The sequence below is a fragment of the Cyprinus carpio genome, chromosome A8, assembly GCF_018340385.1.
Source record: "Cyprinus carpio isolate SPL01 chromosome A8, ASM1834038v1, whole genome shotgun sequence".
NCBI lineage: Eukaryota > Metazoa > Chordata > Actinopteri > Cypriniformes > Cyprinidae > Cyprinus > Cyprinus carpio.
This window is the reverse complement of record NC_056579.1, coordinates 3255805-3270797: the sequence shown is the minus strand read 5'-3', so window position 1 is coordinate 3270797 and position 14993 is coordinate 3255805. Positions and strand designations below refer to the sequence as shown.

The 14993-nt window shown below is 33.4% G+C and overlaps 2 protein-coding genes across 4 annotated transcripts in view; one reads left to right on the top strand and one right to left on the bottom strand.

Annotated features, from left to right (window-relative positions):
* Positions 1-471: 471 nt before the first annotated feature.
* On the bottom strand, positions 472-12157 carry myl2b (myosin, light chain 2b, regulatory, cardiac, slow). Of its 2 annotated transcripts, none has more exons than XM_042761633.1 (7): positions 12040-12157; positions 5006-5095; positions 3175-3250; positions 2976-3080; positions 1844-1922; positions 1034-1082; positions 472-792 (listed from the first exon to the last, which is right to left on the bottom strand). In XM_042761633.1, the coding sequence occupies exons 1-7, from the start codon at positions 12136-12138 to the stop codon at positions 688-690; spliced, it is 603 nt and encodes a 200-aa protein (XP_042617567.1). In that variant the 5' UTR covers positions 12139-12157; the 3' UTR covers positions 472-687. The 2 variants fall into 2 exon arrangements, with proteins under 2 accessions (XP_042617567.1, XP_042617568.1); XM_042761634.1 differs by lacking the exon at positions 12040-12157 and adding an exon at positions 8102-8199.
* cux2b (cut-like homeobox 2b) overlaps positions 11615-14993 on the top strand; it is a 161396-nt gene continuing 158017 nt past the window's right edge. Inside the window, exon 1 of one of the 2 annotated variants that reach the window (XM_042761629.1) lies at positions 11615-12021. In XM_042761629.1, the coding sequence (XP_042617563.1) occupies positions 11959-12021 (63 nt within the window). In that variant the 5' untranslated portion in view covers positions 11615-11958. The remainder of the gene's footprint in view (positions 12022-14993) is intronic. The other variant, XM_042761628.1, reaches the window with a different exon arrangement.

The window sequence follows — 14993 nt, the reverse complement described above, 5'->3', positions numbered from 1 at the left end:
CATTCAAAATGTTTACTGAATCAACATCAGACTCTATTAGGCTACTAAACTGCTACTCTGCTATAATGAATTTACATGATGGTTGTTTCGATTTGTCTTTTTGGTATCAGTATAATTTATTCACTTAAATCATTCCTACAAATGCATGAATGTCATTCATTTGATGAAGTGTTTGTATGCTGCTCAACTTTTATCAGAATTAACTTCACTTTGTTTTTGCTCACCATACATCTTGTCTTATTTTCAACACTATAGACCTATTTATTATGTTTATAATGTAAAATCTTACAAATGTATTTTTTGGGATTTTTTTTTTTTTCAGGTGTGCTTGTATTATTTTTCTTTATGATAAATCACACTTGCTTTGATATCTTTTTTTATCTAATACAATGACATTTATATACTTAATTGTGCAAATACTGTTTGTGGCTGCTGTAAATTCAAATGAATGCAAATGTATAGGCTTTTGAATAATTTTACTGCACATGTTTTATTAGGCACTTTTTATCAGTATACCTTCTAAAAATCACAAAACCAACTCTAATATTAAATGCATTTCATTCTCAGTTGGTTTAATTCAGTTCAGTGCTGGAAATGAAAGACTATGTAGCACAGGACAATATTTTTGTTCCATACATGCAGAACTAGTGATGATGTTAAAATGACAGTCCTTGAATGTGTGATATTTCACTCTTGGTCCTTCTCCTCCCCGTGTGTGATGATGTAGACCAGATTCTTATAGTCCACATTACCTGCAGCGTCTGGAGGAAAAGCACTAAACATCTGCTCTGTCTGAGGAAAGATGGATGCAAAATAGCATTATAGTATGTATAGTATAGTGTGTGTTTAACACAAAATAAAAATCAATAGACAAACACAAAAAAATGTCACCTCCTGCTTTACATTCAATCACCTCTCGCTTTTCTATTCACATAGAATATAAATGTAATTGTGACATATACGGCACAGTGCTGTCAAGGACACGGAGAGCTGAAGCATTAGACACAAAACAAATAATCTCAAGATGTCAAACCTCTTCTGAAGAAAATCGGTCTGCTTGCGTTGTCAACATCCGTGCCAAACTGTGAGGAGATACAGACTTCAGTTTGACTTTTTGATATGATCGTATAACTTTCTGGCAAACACTTAACAAACTCAAAATTTTTTAGTCATGAATTTAATAATTTAATTACATTTAAAATCTCCATCCATTTGGATTACACAGTTAAACTAATAATCCTATTATGATGCAAATTTTCAGTCTTATATAAATGAAACAGATGTGATTTCTTTCACTCAAAAACATCACAGCATAGCATATTTGATTCTGAAGGTTATTAAGCATTTATTCAAATTGCTTCAAACTGAGAAAACATTTATTCAGTTAAAAATTGAAAATGGTTCAAATATGGCTAGCTGTGGAACAAGCAATATTTCATTAGTTAAAATGTATGATATTGAAACAAATTGAATTTGTTGATGGTAAATATATAAACCTGCTTATTGTGTTTTCAAAACACATTCAGTGTATTAATACTATTACAGAAATCTGACCTGTTTCTTTCATGTCTGGCTGACAAATAAGCATCACATTTTATGTTAAAACTGTAATACAAATTGATAAAAATTTTAAATGCAATGAAAATAATAATTTAGGCCAATTTTTATTTATTTATTTATTTATTTTTATTTTTTTTAAGTGCACATGCATGCATGATTTGAACAGTCTGAATCTATTACTTCAGTAGCTTGTAATGTCATATGCTGCCAAACAAAGCAGAATCTCTGGAGAAATGGATTTGCAGAGAAGCAGGGCAGACTCTGTTGTTTTAATGGTACTCACAAATCCTTCCTCAAGGTCCCCTTTCCCTCTGGGTCAAAAACTTTAAAGGCATTCAGAATGGTCTCCTCTGCGTCGGCACCTGTTTTTTTGAAAGGGCACAATAGAAAACTGACTGTGTTTAAAATCCTCCAAGAATGTAATAAGACATTCTTTGTACAGGATTCCTAGTGGAATTTCTATCACAGTTTGGGGCCGATCTTATAGGACTCATCGTACAGGCTCATACAACATGTAATTCCTTATAGGCCTATTATGATTCCCAATAGGATCAAATGCTTCAGTTGGAGTTCAAAAGGAAAGGAAATCCCTGTGTGATTTCTTGTCCACTCATAAGACCTAGAGTTTTGTTTAAATGAAATACAATAAGATTTTAAGAATAATAATTGATAATAATAATCGATTAAAAATCTGTTTTTATGTTTTTGAAAGAAGCTCTTTCACTCACCAAGACTGCATTTATGTTTTTATAAATACAGTAAAAAATGTTTGAAATAAAAGAAATTTTGAAATATTATTAAAATGTAAAAAAAAACTGTTTTCTATGTGAATATATTGTAAAATGTAATTTATTCCTGTGATCAAATTTTCAGAATTTTGTTGAATTTTCAGCATCATTACTCCAGTCTTCAGTGTCAAATGATCCTTCAGAAATCATTCTAATATGCTGATTTGCTGCTCAAAAAACATTTCTGATTATTATCTGCTTCATATTTTTGTGTAAACCGTGATGCATTTTATTTTTCAGGATTCTTTGATGAATAGAAAGCTCAAAAGAACAGCATTTATTTGAAATCTAAATTATTTGTAACATTATAAATGCCTTTACTCCCGCTTTTTATCAATTTAGTGGACCGTTGCGGAATAAAAGTGTTCATTTTTCAAACAAACATTTTACTGACCCAAACTTTAAATTGGTAGTGTATGAAATAGTTGAAAAAAAATATTACAAAAGTTAAAAAACAAACAACAACAACAACAAAAAATGCTCAAGAAGTTATAATCAGAAATGTTGTTCTTAACTTAGTGGTTTGTCAAGGCAACATAAAGATGCTTGCTTTTATAATCCTGCTGGATAAATTAAAATTCCTACAGGGTTTTTGGATTCTTTGTGCCACTTCACCCCACCATTTACCTTTAAGCTTCTCCCCAAACATGGTGAGGAAGACGGTGAAGTTAATGGGTCCTGGAGCCTCCTTTAGCATCTCGTCGAGCTCCTCTTGCTTGACGTTCAGGCGGCCTGCGGAGGCAGAGGTCAGAACTGCTGTCAGAAAGACGCTTCATTCAGCAATGCAGAACGACAGTGACGTATAGCAGAGATTATTACAGTCCACCTAAAGCTGCGAACGTATCCCTCAGGTCATTCTTGTCGATAAACCCGTCTCTATTCTGGTCCATGATTGTGAAAGCCTGAGGCAGATGAAAGAGAGAGAATATAGAGTGTGTGTGAGACGGATGCAGAATGTAGTCTGATGGTGTTTAAGGTGTTTGTCAAAGATGAAGCGTGTCATTTCTGCACCTCTAGTGGCACCCAATGGAATTGCAAACAATTATAAAAAATGAGTCGGACATATTTCCTGATTGTTGAATCAGTAGTTGACATATATTGTGTTGCTTTAGCCTCTTTGATGTTGACGTATATCATTTTAGTGATCATCATACAAACCATCTGCAATACGACAAACCTACAATCAAACAAACTTATAATCAAACTTTTGTGGTTGCCGAATGTTTGAAACCATGTTTAAATGTTCCTCATGAGATGCTTAGAATTAAAACTGGTTTGAATGCATTTTTTAAGACTCTCAATTCGCTTGTTTTCACTACTTTTACTGTGAGTTTAACTAAAAATGAATAATTGATTTAATTTATTATAATTTATTTACTCAGCATCAGGTTGTGTCAAAGCTATTTGTGTTTTCTGTGCAATGCTAAAGAGTTTTTTTTTTTTCAAACTAGTGCATCATATTTGCGAGTCAGTGTTATTTTAGTATCATAGAGATTCTATGCTAGATATTATGACTACATTGTGATTTTTTATTTATATATTTTGTTTTAATTTTATCTTTTTTTAATATGCACAATATACTGTTTTTACTTTTTTATGATTTTTTTTCTTTATTATTATTATATAGTTATTTTAGTACATCAGGTTAAACTAAATAAACAATATTTCTTTAGCAACTAGCTGAAATAAAATATTTAAAAAACGTATTTGTTTTATTACAGCTATTTGCCGAGGCAACATTGATCATTTTCATTTAGTAACTTGATGTGATGTGATGTGAAATAAAAATGAATAAAATATAAATATTAAAAAATATTATTATTAATTTTAAATTAAAATATTATTAAAATTATAATTTTATTTCAGTTGAGGTTTATTTTATGTATGTATTTATTTATTTATTATTTTCAAGGTTTTAGTTTTTGCTAGTAACCCTGCTTTGACTCGAACCAATGACAAACCATTTTTGATTTTTTGGTGGCATGGACAGGTTATCTGAATAATGGTTTACGACTCACACAAAGCTATCGGTTGACTCCAGATGTCTTGGAATATAATTCTCAAGTCACATGGCCTACTGTTATAATATTTTAAGGTAAATTTATGTTTGTAATAACATGAGGGTGAGAATATAATCCCGAATTCATTCTTTAACTAAAGGCCAGACCTCACTGTCATGCTGCTTTTTTTGTGTTTTATTTAGCAAAACTCCCTCAGCTGTGTATTTATAGTTCCTGTAATTCCGCTTTACTTGGTGTCTTTGTGTTTGTTTGTGAGAGACAGACTGAAAGAGAGAGAGAGACAGAGAGAGAGAAGACGGCTAGCATTTGTCTGCACGTTCTCATCACTGCCATCTCGGATCAGTGTCATGCTTATCCTGTTTGTCGTGATCTTTTCACAGCCGCTTTGAAACCAGAGAGAACGTCTGTCCTGCTGCATTTTCCACGCAAATTTCAGGGCCCTGACAGCAGGTTGGAGTGTGTGTGAGCGAGAGTGTGTTCAGGGTGTAAATCACTCCACTGTGCTAATCGTTACTGACACATTCAGAATTATTCACTAGCGATGATGAACACTGACATATTGAAGTTACATACTGGAATCTCGCTGAAGATGCTCGATATCACAGTATTAGAGTCAAACGAGCGCTTGGTTTGTACCTCTTTGAACTCCTGGATCTGTGTTTGTTCAAACATGGAGAAAACATTTGAATTGGCTCCTTCTGCCCTCTTCTTTGCCTTTTTGGGTGCCTGCGCAGAATAATCACATGTGGCTTGCTAAATAGAAGTACGCTTTGGCATGCCGTTTCATTGGTGCACTTTATTGCAACATTATTTTTAGTTTATTTTTTTGCAAACTTTCTCCAAAAAGAAGAATAACATGCTTCAAAAACCCTTTGATACGTCTTTCCTTTTAATCTTACAACTAATAATTACAAAAAAAAACACAACAAAAAAAAAACTACTATTCAAAATTTTGGAGAAATTATATTTGTAAACACAAAAATTAAATTTCCCAGCTATGTAGGATGCTTTAAATTGATTTAAAGTGACAGTAAAGACATTTCTAATGTTACAAATGATTGCAATTTCATATAAATGCTGTGCTTTTCAACTTTCTATTCATCAAAGAATACTAAAAATAAAATTGTGGTTTCCATGAAAATATGAAGCAGCACAACTGTTTTCAACATTGATAATTAAAATAAATGTTTCTTGAGCAGCAAATCAACATATTAGACTGATTTCTGAACGATCATGTGACACGGAAGACTGGAGTAATGATGCTGAAAATCACAATTGCATTTTAAAATATATTCAAATAGAAAACAGTTATTTTAAATTAAAATAATATTTCACAATATTACTGTTTTTGCTGTAGTTTAAATCAAACAAATGCATCACTGGTAAGCAGAAGAGACACCTTTCAACAGCATTTACAGATTCCAAACTTTTTTTTACACCATGTAAAATGGGTTGCAAATGCCATTTCAAGTTGACTTTAATATCACACTTGTTTCTCCTACACAGAAGTCTGTTTAAATGCAAACTTTTGCTGAAGTCTCCTGTGAAAAGGCCCCCATAAATCTCACATGACGACGACTCCTAACACCTTCCAAACCTCTGCCACAAACTCAAATACTAACCCAAAAATTCCTCAACACACTCTTCCTGAGCTGCTGTTCACGTTCATTGTAGCTCTTTCTGTCAATGGTTGTCTCATTTGTGTCTTTGCATTTCTCTTAAGGAGTTTTAGGTGTAGCATCCTCCTCCTGAGCAGTGAAGGAGCATCCTCTGAGCAGTGACATGTTGAGTGTGTGAGAGTGGATGTTTGGTGCTCTGCAGGATGTATAATTAGAGGGAGAATGAGAACTCAAACAGTGGATCAGATGTGGGATTACAGCCTGGCGCTGGCTGTTGACAGCCTCGTCTTTGAGCCTGTTGAGAGGTAATCCCACCAAGACAGGATTAATCGCTACTATTTACATTCCTGCCACACAATTTGGAAAACATTGCGAGATGCGTTTCTGCTCGATGACATCGCAGCCCAACAGTTGCTCGTCGGCCTTCTGTCTGGATCAAAACTCAACATTTATACTATACAAGAGCCCAAACACCAAACACCAAAAAAATCTTAAAATTATCAATGTATTATAAAGATAAAAAATAAAAAATAAACCAAAATGAAAATGCTAAAAGCTCAAAATCTGATAACTCAAGAGAGTTCTTATTTATGAATCAACTTCAACTAACCTCTTAAGACCCTGCAGCCTCATATGAGGACTTTATATTTTTGTGAATTTCTCCGAGACTGTACATGCCACAGTTTTAGTCTGGATGTCCTGTACAGAGCACATTCAGGGCTTTTCAGAGATACCAAATGAGTAATCTGGAAAATTATTACCATGACCAAAAATCTCCTGGGTCATCAAAAATGTCTGAAATTAATTTAGAGACACTCTTATGGAAATATGATAATATTTTGTAATTATCATTTAAATCACTGGGACTAAAAGAAACATAACAAATCAATTTACGGAAACAAAACAAAATAACAATATTCTATAAAATATATTGTCAATGCTAAAAAAGTACTTTTGTCAATTATCACTAATTATTACACTTCTTTTTTCATTACTTGTTGCCCCAAAGCATAACATTAACTATTTTACAAATTAAATGTTTCATATTATAGATCATTTATACTTAATCAGAAGAAATCCATTACTTTGGTCATTTTTTCACACATTTTGCAAAAAGTTAGTAAAAAATTGTATATTTTTAATCATTCTTAAGTATAACAGGTGAAAATCATCTTTATACAAAGTTTGTAATGTAAAAAAAAAATCTTGAGTAAACTAAAAATGTATCAGTGGTGTCCACCTCTGATTATTGTTTTTGCCAATGTTGGCAACAGTTGTGTCTTTTAATTTTTTTTTTTTGAAATTCTCGGGTCTTAATAGGCTTCTTTCAAAAATTCCTGACTAAAAATGGTAAGCAATAAAAAAAACTAACCAAATTTGAATTAGATTTTGGTCAAAATGTTTTAACTTATGTTTTAATAACTTATTAGCAATTTCTAAGCTTTTTCATAAATGCAATTTAGCAATTTCTAAGGAAAATTTGTTTTCTATTTCCTGTTACAGTTTTTTGCACACACACACCACACACACACACACACACACACACCACCACACACAAACACACACACCTTACACACACCACACACACACACACATACATGAGACTTGATGTTAATCTGTCCTTTTAAAAAAACAAAAAAAAAAAAAACACTGAAAACAGTTGAAATATATATTTTTTCTGAGACTTGATGTTAATCTGTCCTTTTTCATATATAAAAAAAAAAACAACTACAACAAAAAACACATTTTGAGTTAAAAGTCTCCATTTGCTCTCGATGCTGAAACAATAAAAGTATGAGTCACTTGTCGCCTTTTTCTAAAATGTGTGAATCTATCTTTGAGAACAGAAACATTTGACTTTTCATGTATTTATTTGTTGAAAGTGAAATTATTAAAACATCAGAGGCGCTGGATGAGTCAGACAGATGTATGTGAACCTGATGAATCAGACTTAAACTCTAGTTTCAAACCCAGACAGACAGAAATCAACTCAGGCTAGCTCAGTTTTTAGGTCTTTGTTTGGATGCATCAAGAGAATATTGAGATAAAAATGTCTGCTGATATTCAAAGACAGAGTTAATGAATGAATAAATGCATGTCAAAGCAGACTCACCATGACCGTAACCCTTGAATTCAGGAGACCAAGCACGAGTGATTTCAGACAAGTGTGGAAATGCTGATTTTAATATATATATCACCCTATTCCCCACCTCTGACTGTCTATAAATACATCCTCATGCGCTTCACCAGGTAGCCAGTTGTCCACTTCGTAAGTTATTATAAGAATCCTGATTAAAGGGGTTTAGTACAGGAGCCAGTGGGCTTCAACTCAGGACAAATGACAGTTGTTGGAATTATAGCTAGAACTTTCCTAATCTATGTTTGACAGCTGCATTTATTTCTATGAATGCGGTTTCTCAGTCTTTGTAGATTCATTTCATACTATTTAGTTGGAATCAAATGGTCTAGAAGCTCAAGTTTTTAATATTAAGTGTCACCAGCTTCACTTTTATTCATCATTTTTGAAGTCTCAATGTTTTTAGGTGATTTTTGGTGGATGTATGAAGTCACTTCTCTGCAAGTACAGCAGAGGAACCCACAGTGTTACTTCTCATTGAGATATTATTATAGTTTTTATATTTTAAGTTTGTTTATATATATACACACACACACTACCGGTCAAAAGTTTGGGATCAGAATGATTTTTAATGTTTTAATTTTTACTTTTTTTTTTTTTTACGGGATTCTCAGATTAATAAAAAGTTCAAAAGAAGAGCATTTATTTTAAATATAAATCTTTTCTAACCATATACAGTACAGTTCAAATGTTTGGGGTCAGTCAATTTTTATTCTTTCTTTTTTTTGAAAGAAATTAAAACTTTTATTCAGCAAGGATGTGTTACATTTCTTTTTAAAAAAAGGGATAGCAAAGAATTATATTGTTAGAAAAGATTTTTATTTGGAATAAATGCTGTTCTTTTGAACTTTTTATTCATCAAATAATCCTGAAAAAATATCGCAGTTTCCAAAAAAATATTTGGCAGCACAACATTGATAATTCTAATAATAAATCCACATATTAGAATATTTATATAGTTTTAGTTATTTTAGTATATTGTTCAACTAAATGAAAAATAAATAATAAATGAAAAAAATAAATAAATGAGAAATAAATAAATATATTTAATGTATTTTTATATTTTATTTTATTTTGGTTAACATTTATTTTATTTAAAGTTTTTTATGGTTTTAGTTAATAACCCTGAACTACAATAACCCTATTTTTATTTTATTTTAATTATATATTAAATACATACAAAACCCAGTACAACACCCTCAATTATCAGTCATTTATCAGTGTTTTTTTTAAACTAAGTTAAACTAGTTTTTATGGTTTTAGTTTTAACTAAAATAATCCTGGTGAATCACATTAACTAACAACATTAGGATAGTTTAGTCTGGTTGATGTTATCAGAAGGTAGGAACACGACCTCTGCTTGACCTCTCATACTCAAACCCTGCAGTATGCACTAAAATTAGATTATATTACAAAACTTTTTGTGGCCATTTGTCATGATATATAAGCTAAGTTAACATCAGGAAAGACAGTTAACCCTTCCAAAGATGATCATGTGGTCAGTTACAACTCAAACAGCATTGCTTCAGTGAAAGCAACATAGAAGAATGACTTCTATAAAGGTTTTCTAGGTTTCTGCCAGAGATGCTGTTCCAGAACCAACACGTACAGTACTTGGCACAATAATGTTCACCTGTTTCGGGAGATGCAAACACTCATGCTAAACCTTTCCAGCCACCTGATGGCAGTCTCAACAAGCTTCCGTTTCAAGGCCTTTTGTACTCCAGAGTCAGTCAATATATCAGAGTTCAGCAGCTCTTGTCAATATTCCTGGAATGATATTGCCAAGCGCAAACAAAAATCAAACATAAACTAGAATCTAAACCCAAAAACACAAAAAACACACCTCATCTCATATCTAACACTAGCTTTCTTTCAGTTTCAAAAATTTCATTATATTTAATTCAAAAACATTACAAAAAATTCATTATATCACAGCTTGCACACATATATTTACAAAACCCTTAGAAACAGTTGTTTTGCCCACAGAGATTCATAAAAATCTCCCATGTTTCTGAACCCTCAAAATATCCACATATTTAGATTTGAACAAAAGTAATAAGTGTTGCCGCATCAGGCTTGTATATCAGAACTGATTTAAATTTCAAATTTAACACTGAGCCATATCAAAACAAGATATATTATTCCTTTCTTATAAGACCGATGCTGTTTTTTCCCCCCCCGAAGCAATAAATAAAAAGCAATAAAACATAAACTTTTAATAAGCACCTTTTATATTCCCCGTAGGTGGCTTACAAAGTGCAAATACATTTCAACTTAAAAATAGACTTGCGTTTGGTTTTAATAGCGAAGGGGAGAATGACAGATGTGCTCACTTAGTAATTGCTCGCAGTCCACAAGCCAGCGGAGCAGTTAACCTCCTAAACGCTTTCATTTCCAGACATCATTATACTGATATCTGTAATCCGGTGCATTTTGGATACATAAGCCGAACTTCTATACATAAACATAAAAACAATTCAAAAACATGAAAAAAATTTAACAAAATGAATAAACTTTAAAAAAATCCATTCCTCTATTAAAATCTAAAAATTCTATGCTTTTCTAAAAAGAATTGCAGCTAGTCATTATGCACAATGTGATAATGAAACTTCCTTACAAGGAAAGGCCACAATGTGGTGTGATGTGCTATTTAAGGGTAATCTCGACTCTATATGCTCATCCTCATGTTACACCAATATTATAATGATAAAGATGTCATTTGGACAGTGTGTGCTATATTTAAAGCTATTCCACAAGAGATATAACCTGTCAACATAATGAACACACTCAGCTCAGTCCAGTAAAAAACGTCCCGTTCCACAAGAGGGAGCACGTGTTAACGTTTGAACACAACTGTCCATTCAGAATTTCACATAAATAAATAAAAACACAATCCCAAAAAAAAAAATAAACCTTTGTTTTGTTTTTATTTTATTTATTATTCAGCCGTCTTCAGACATAGAGCAGAAGAGTTTGTAATATATATATATATATAAACACCTTTTGCATTTGCTTTGCTAGTGTTCTAGATAAATAACTGAAATATTCCTGGTGTTTTTTTGTAATTGCACACATTGCTGCGCCGCGCATCTCTTTATTTAACTCTTTATTTAAGTGCATGGACTTAACTTATACTTTTCATGCATTGTATGTTTCTCTACTAATATTTAGCACGTTTAACTTTTGTTTTGTTTATGATGTTACCGTTCACATCTTCTGCTCAAATATTTTTTATAAAAGCCCAATAAGTGTTTTAATAGGCATTAGCACTATTTGATCAGGCTTATCTCCGTGCACTTCATTACTCAAAGACACTATCAAAATCCTCATTCACTCTTTTCACTTCAAACACAAAAGCTTTCACCCATACAGTGTTTATTCTACTCTCGCGACTCTTTCGCTGCATTTATGGCACGCATTACGCATTATTGACCTAAAGTTGCAAATCTCATTATGTGGGGCTCATTAATGATATGTAACGATTCCGCCGCTTTACGCATCAAACATCTGGCGATGCGCATTGGTTGCTCGTTGTACTCCTTCCACTTCCCAGACGTTATTGATCAACCCGTTACGTCAGTATTGATAACTTTACCAAACCCAAAATCAAGTGCAATCCCGGGAGCAGCACTAATGCATCTATATGCATCTATAATCTGTTCATATCGCACCCACCGGCTCTGGCGCGCTGCGCGTCCCGTCTAGTTTTCCACAACTGTTATTTTCCTAACATTTTTTTTTTCCATGTGGAGTGTAATCGTCAACGCTGTTTAACGGGGGGAATCCAGCCCATATATTTATTGTAGCCGCTCTTGAATATTGTGCTCAAGATGGCCGCCGATGTGGGATCGATGTTTCAATATTGGAAGAAATTTGATCTCCGGCGGCTTCAGGTTGGTCTTATTTCTCACCTTTTTTACACGACGCGATCCTATAGGCGATAATGCACCTTGCATTTCATGCATTTTCTCTTTTGGGGACTTCAGAGGGACGGGATGGTGGTGTTGCATTGATAGTTATTAGTAATTGATCCTCTTCTGCCTTTTGTTCGGTTCAATCATTGATCAGGAGCGCGCAAGAGCAGCGGAAGCAGCCTCGCGCACACTAACGCGCTTTAACAGCACATTTAATGCTATTCTAACGCTTCTTTCACGAGCTCTGTTGGAAACGGAAACTTTTAATGCGTTTCTGAGTTGAGGACTTTAACTTTTTATCAGCCTGATGTGTTTTATTCTAATAGAAAGACGGAACGGTGACGCGCGCGCGGCTCGTTCTGTAAAGTGCCGGTTTGTGATTCACCTCAGACTTTATAAAGCAAACAGCTCGTGTGTTTTAGACCTTTAATGTTGAATATGTTTATCCATCTCTCGCGTTTTGACTATATTAGTGTGCTTCAGTAATAACGACGCGGAGCGTAATGAACGTCGCACCTTCAGAGTTTAGGAAAGTTTATGTATTTATTATTGACGTCTTTATCTATTATGACAACTTAGTAGTACTTAACTTAATAGTAAGTATAATCGTGTTATAAAATGTAAGGTTAATGCATGTATATTTACTTGAATATGCTCATATGTTAACGTTAAGCCTTGCATGCTGTCTTTGTAAGCTGTGCATATTGTAATTCATTAACAGTAGAAAAATTACTTTTATTTGAAAATACGATGACTTGAAATCGACTAAAGATGTAAACTTAGGATCGACTCTGTTTAAGATCAAAATTGATCCTTGCTTATGATGTTGGTGTGGCTATTATAATGATTCAATGTCAAATATGAACGTCCAAGATGGTTAAAAGAAAGAAATCTTTAAAAAAAATCTAGTTTCAGACATATGGGTCATGTTTTTAAAAATGCAATCTTTCCATCTATGCTGTTTTCATACGTTTTTGAAAAACTTTTTTTTTAAATGCAATATTCTACTTTTTTTTAAACATGGTGTAAAAATGTTACATTTTTACATATTTTCTGTATTCTATTATTCTATAGTAGTTTATATATATATGTATACATATATAAGTATGTTTCTATAGCTATATATCTATATGTAGTTTTAAAATCTTGATATAGAATACAGACAATATTTTTGAATATTTAAATGAACAAATAAAATCATTGACCCCTTGCTATTGTTAGTATTTCCATGTGCAGTATTGCTGCTCACAATAGCTACAGTGTATCAGCCTGACGTATTTAAACACACACTCCGGTTTCGTTCCAACCGCAGTGTATACGCTCCATTCACACCGATTGCATCGCGTCAAACCCAGAATGCTCGCTGACTGTTCGCGCTTCTCGGACTGTGTAATTGCATTCCCTGCTAATGTTTGTAAATCAGCCTCGGCCAGTGCAAGGGCACAGACTCAGCCCTATGATTGATGTTCTGTAACATAAGAAATGACAAGAGCATGCCAACCCGGAGAGGAATAAGATCTGTCTCTGTGTGTGTGTGTTTGTGTGTGTGGCCGATTGTTATTCAAGCCTTTCCAAAGAAGAGCTGCTCATGTAGGCTGTTGTTGGAGGGTCTCTCCTGTTTATTGGTTTATTCTGAACACTGACAGATGACACGTCCATACTGAGGTTATCCAAACCCTGAACCTGTTCATGGACATGGAGAGCAAACATGTTAACATTTATGCCACATATGAAAAAAAAAAAGATCTTTATTATATTAACCATACTCAGAATATTAAACATAAAAGTGTAAGACTGATAAATCATAAGAGTAACCGGATTGAAGTGTAAGAATTAGTCATTGACAAACACATGGATCGATTGCTAATCTGAATATTGAGCGTTTGTATGGGGAGGAGTCATATCCCTCACGTTGCCTGCAGTGGCCTTAAGAGGACAGGAGGACAAAGAGGTTTTGTGAATTATAGTTGATCTTTTTCTTTTAAATACTGAGGAAGTTGTTAAATGACAGCTCTTTTCAAATCAGCTTTGAGTTAAACAGTCAAAATCCATCTGTCATCATGAAAAGCCGCACCAGCGGTAAGCGCACAGTGCTGTTTTATTTCCCATGAATCCGCTGGGCTCGATATATGAATCACACACACTTTGCACATCAGAGTTTTTCTTTGTTTCTGGAGTTAGTCTAGGTCACACCTGGTTCAGGTTATTGATGTGCTCACCTGCAGCCTGTGACAGCTCAAGTCATATTTAATGCGACGTGAATGCAGCCGCCGAATGCTTCCACAGCATATTTCATCTCAAAACACCGCTCGCATGTGGGTGGAAACCAAAGAATATTGGGTTATTGAACCTTTTATGGCCAATTCCACATCCAGTGCGTGATTCTAGTTTTTAGAAGCTAGTTATTGAGACCCAATGCATGTGACAGTAAGCAAAAAATGTAAAAAAAAAAAAAAGCGTGCATTTTGTTCAGTTTTACGTGTAAATATGTGCCATATAACAGTTGCATTAGTCATTTGTCCCATTCCATATGGATGCATTTTGCAGATTGCATTCATTGTGTTTAAAACACTTAAAAATGTGTTGATTAATTGTTTTCATGTCATGAAATGAGCATAGGTGAAGCTGTTTGCTCACAAAACGCCTTACGCCCGCAATACACCTTTAATCAATTCACAACAAATTAACAACAGAAACAAAACTAACAGAAACAAAAAATTAAAAAAGAAATTCAAAAGGAAATATTCTTAGTTTACATTTAAGCCATAGTAGTTGTTAAGTTTGTTGCTATCTGGTACACATGCATGCTTCAGTTTTATTTGTAAATATGTGTCATTTAACAGTTACAGTTCCCATTCCATATAGTTCTTTTGCATTTTGCAGATTGCAGTGATTGTTTTAAAACTAAATATGCATTGATTAATGGGTTGCAAGTCATAAAATGCATGTTA

Coding starts and splice junctions, on each gene's coding strand:
- myl2b (XM_042761633.1), bottom strand. CDS start 12,138: ATGCAACACCACCATCCCGTCCCTCTGAAGTCCCCAAAAGAGAAAATG. Junction 3,251..5,005: donor AGATCCAGGAGTTCAAAGAG/GTACAAACCAAG, acceptor CATCTGCCTCAG/GCTTTCACAATCATGGACCA. Junction 793..1,033: donor ACCGATTTTCTTCAGAAGAG/GTTTGACATCTT, acceptor ATCTTTCCTCAG/ACAGAGCAGATGTTTAGTGC.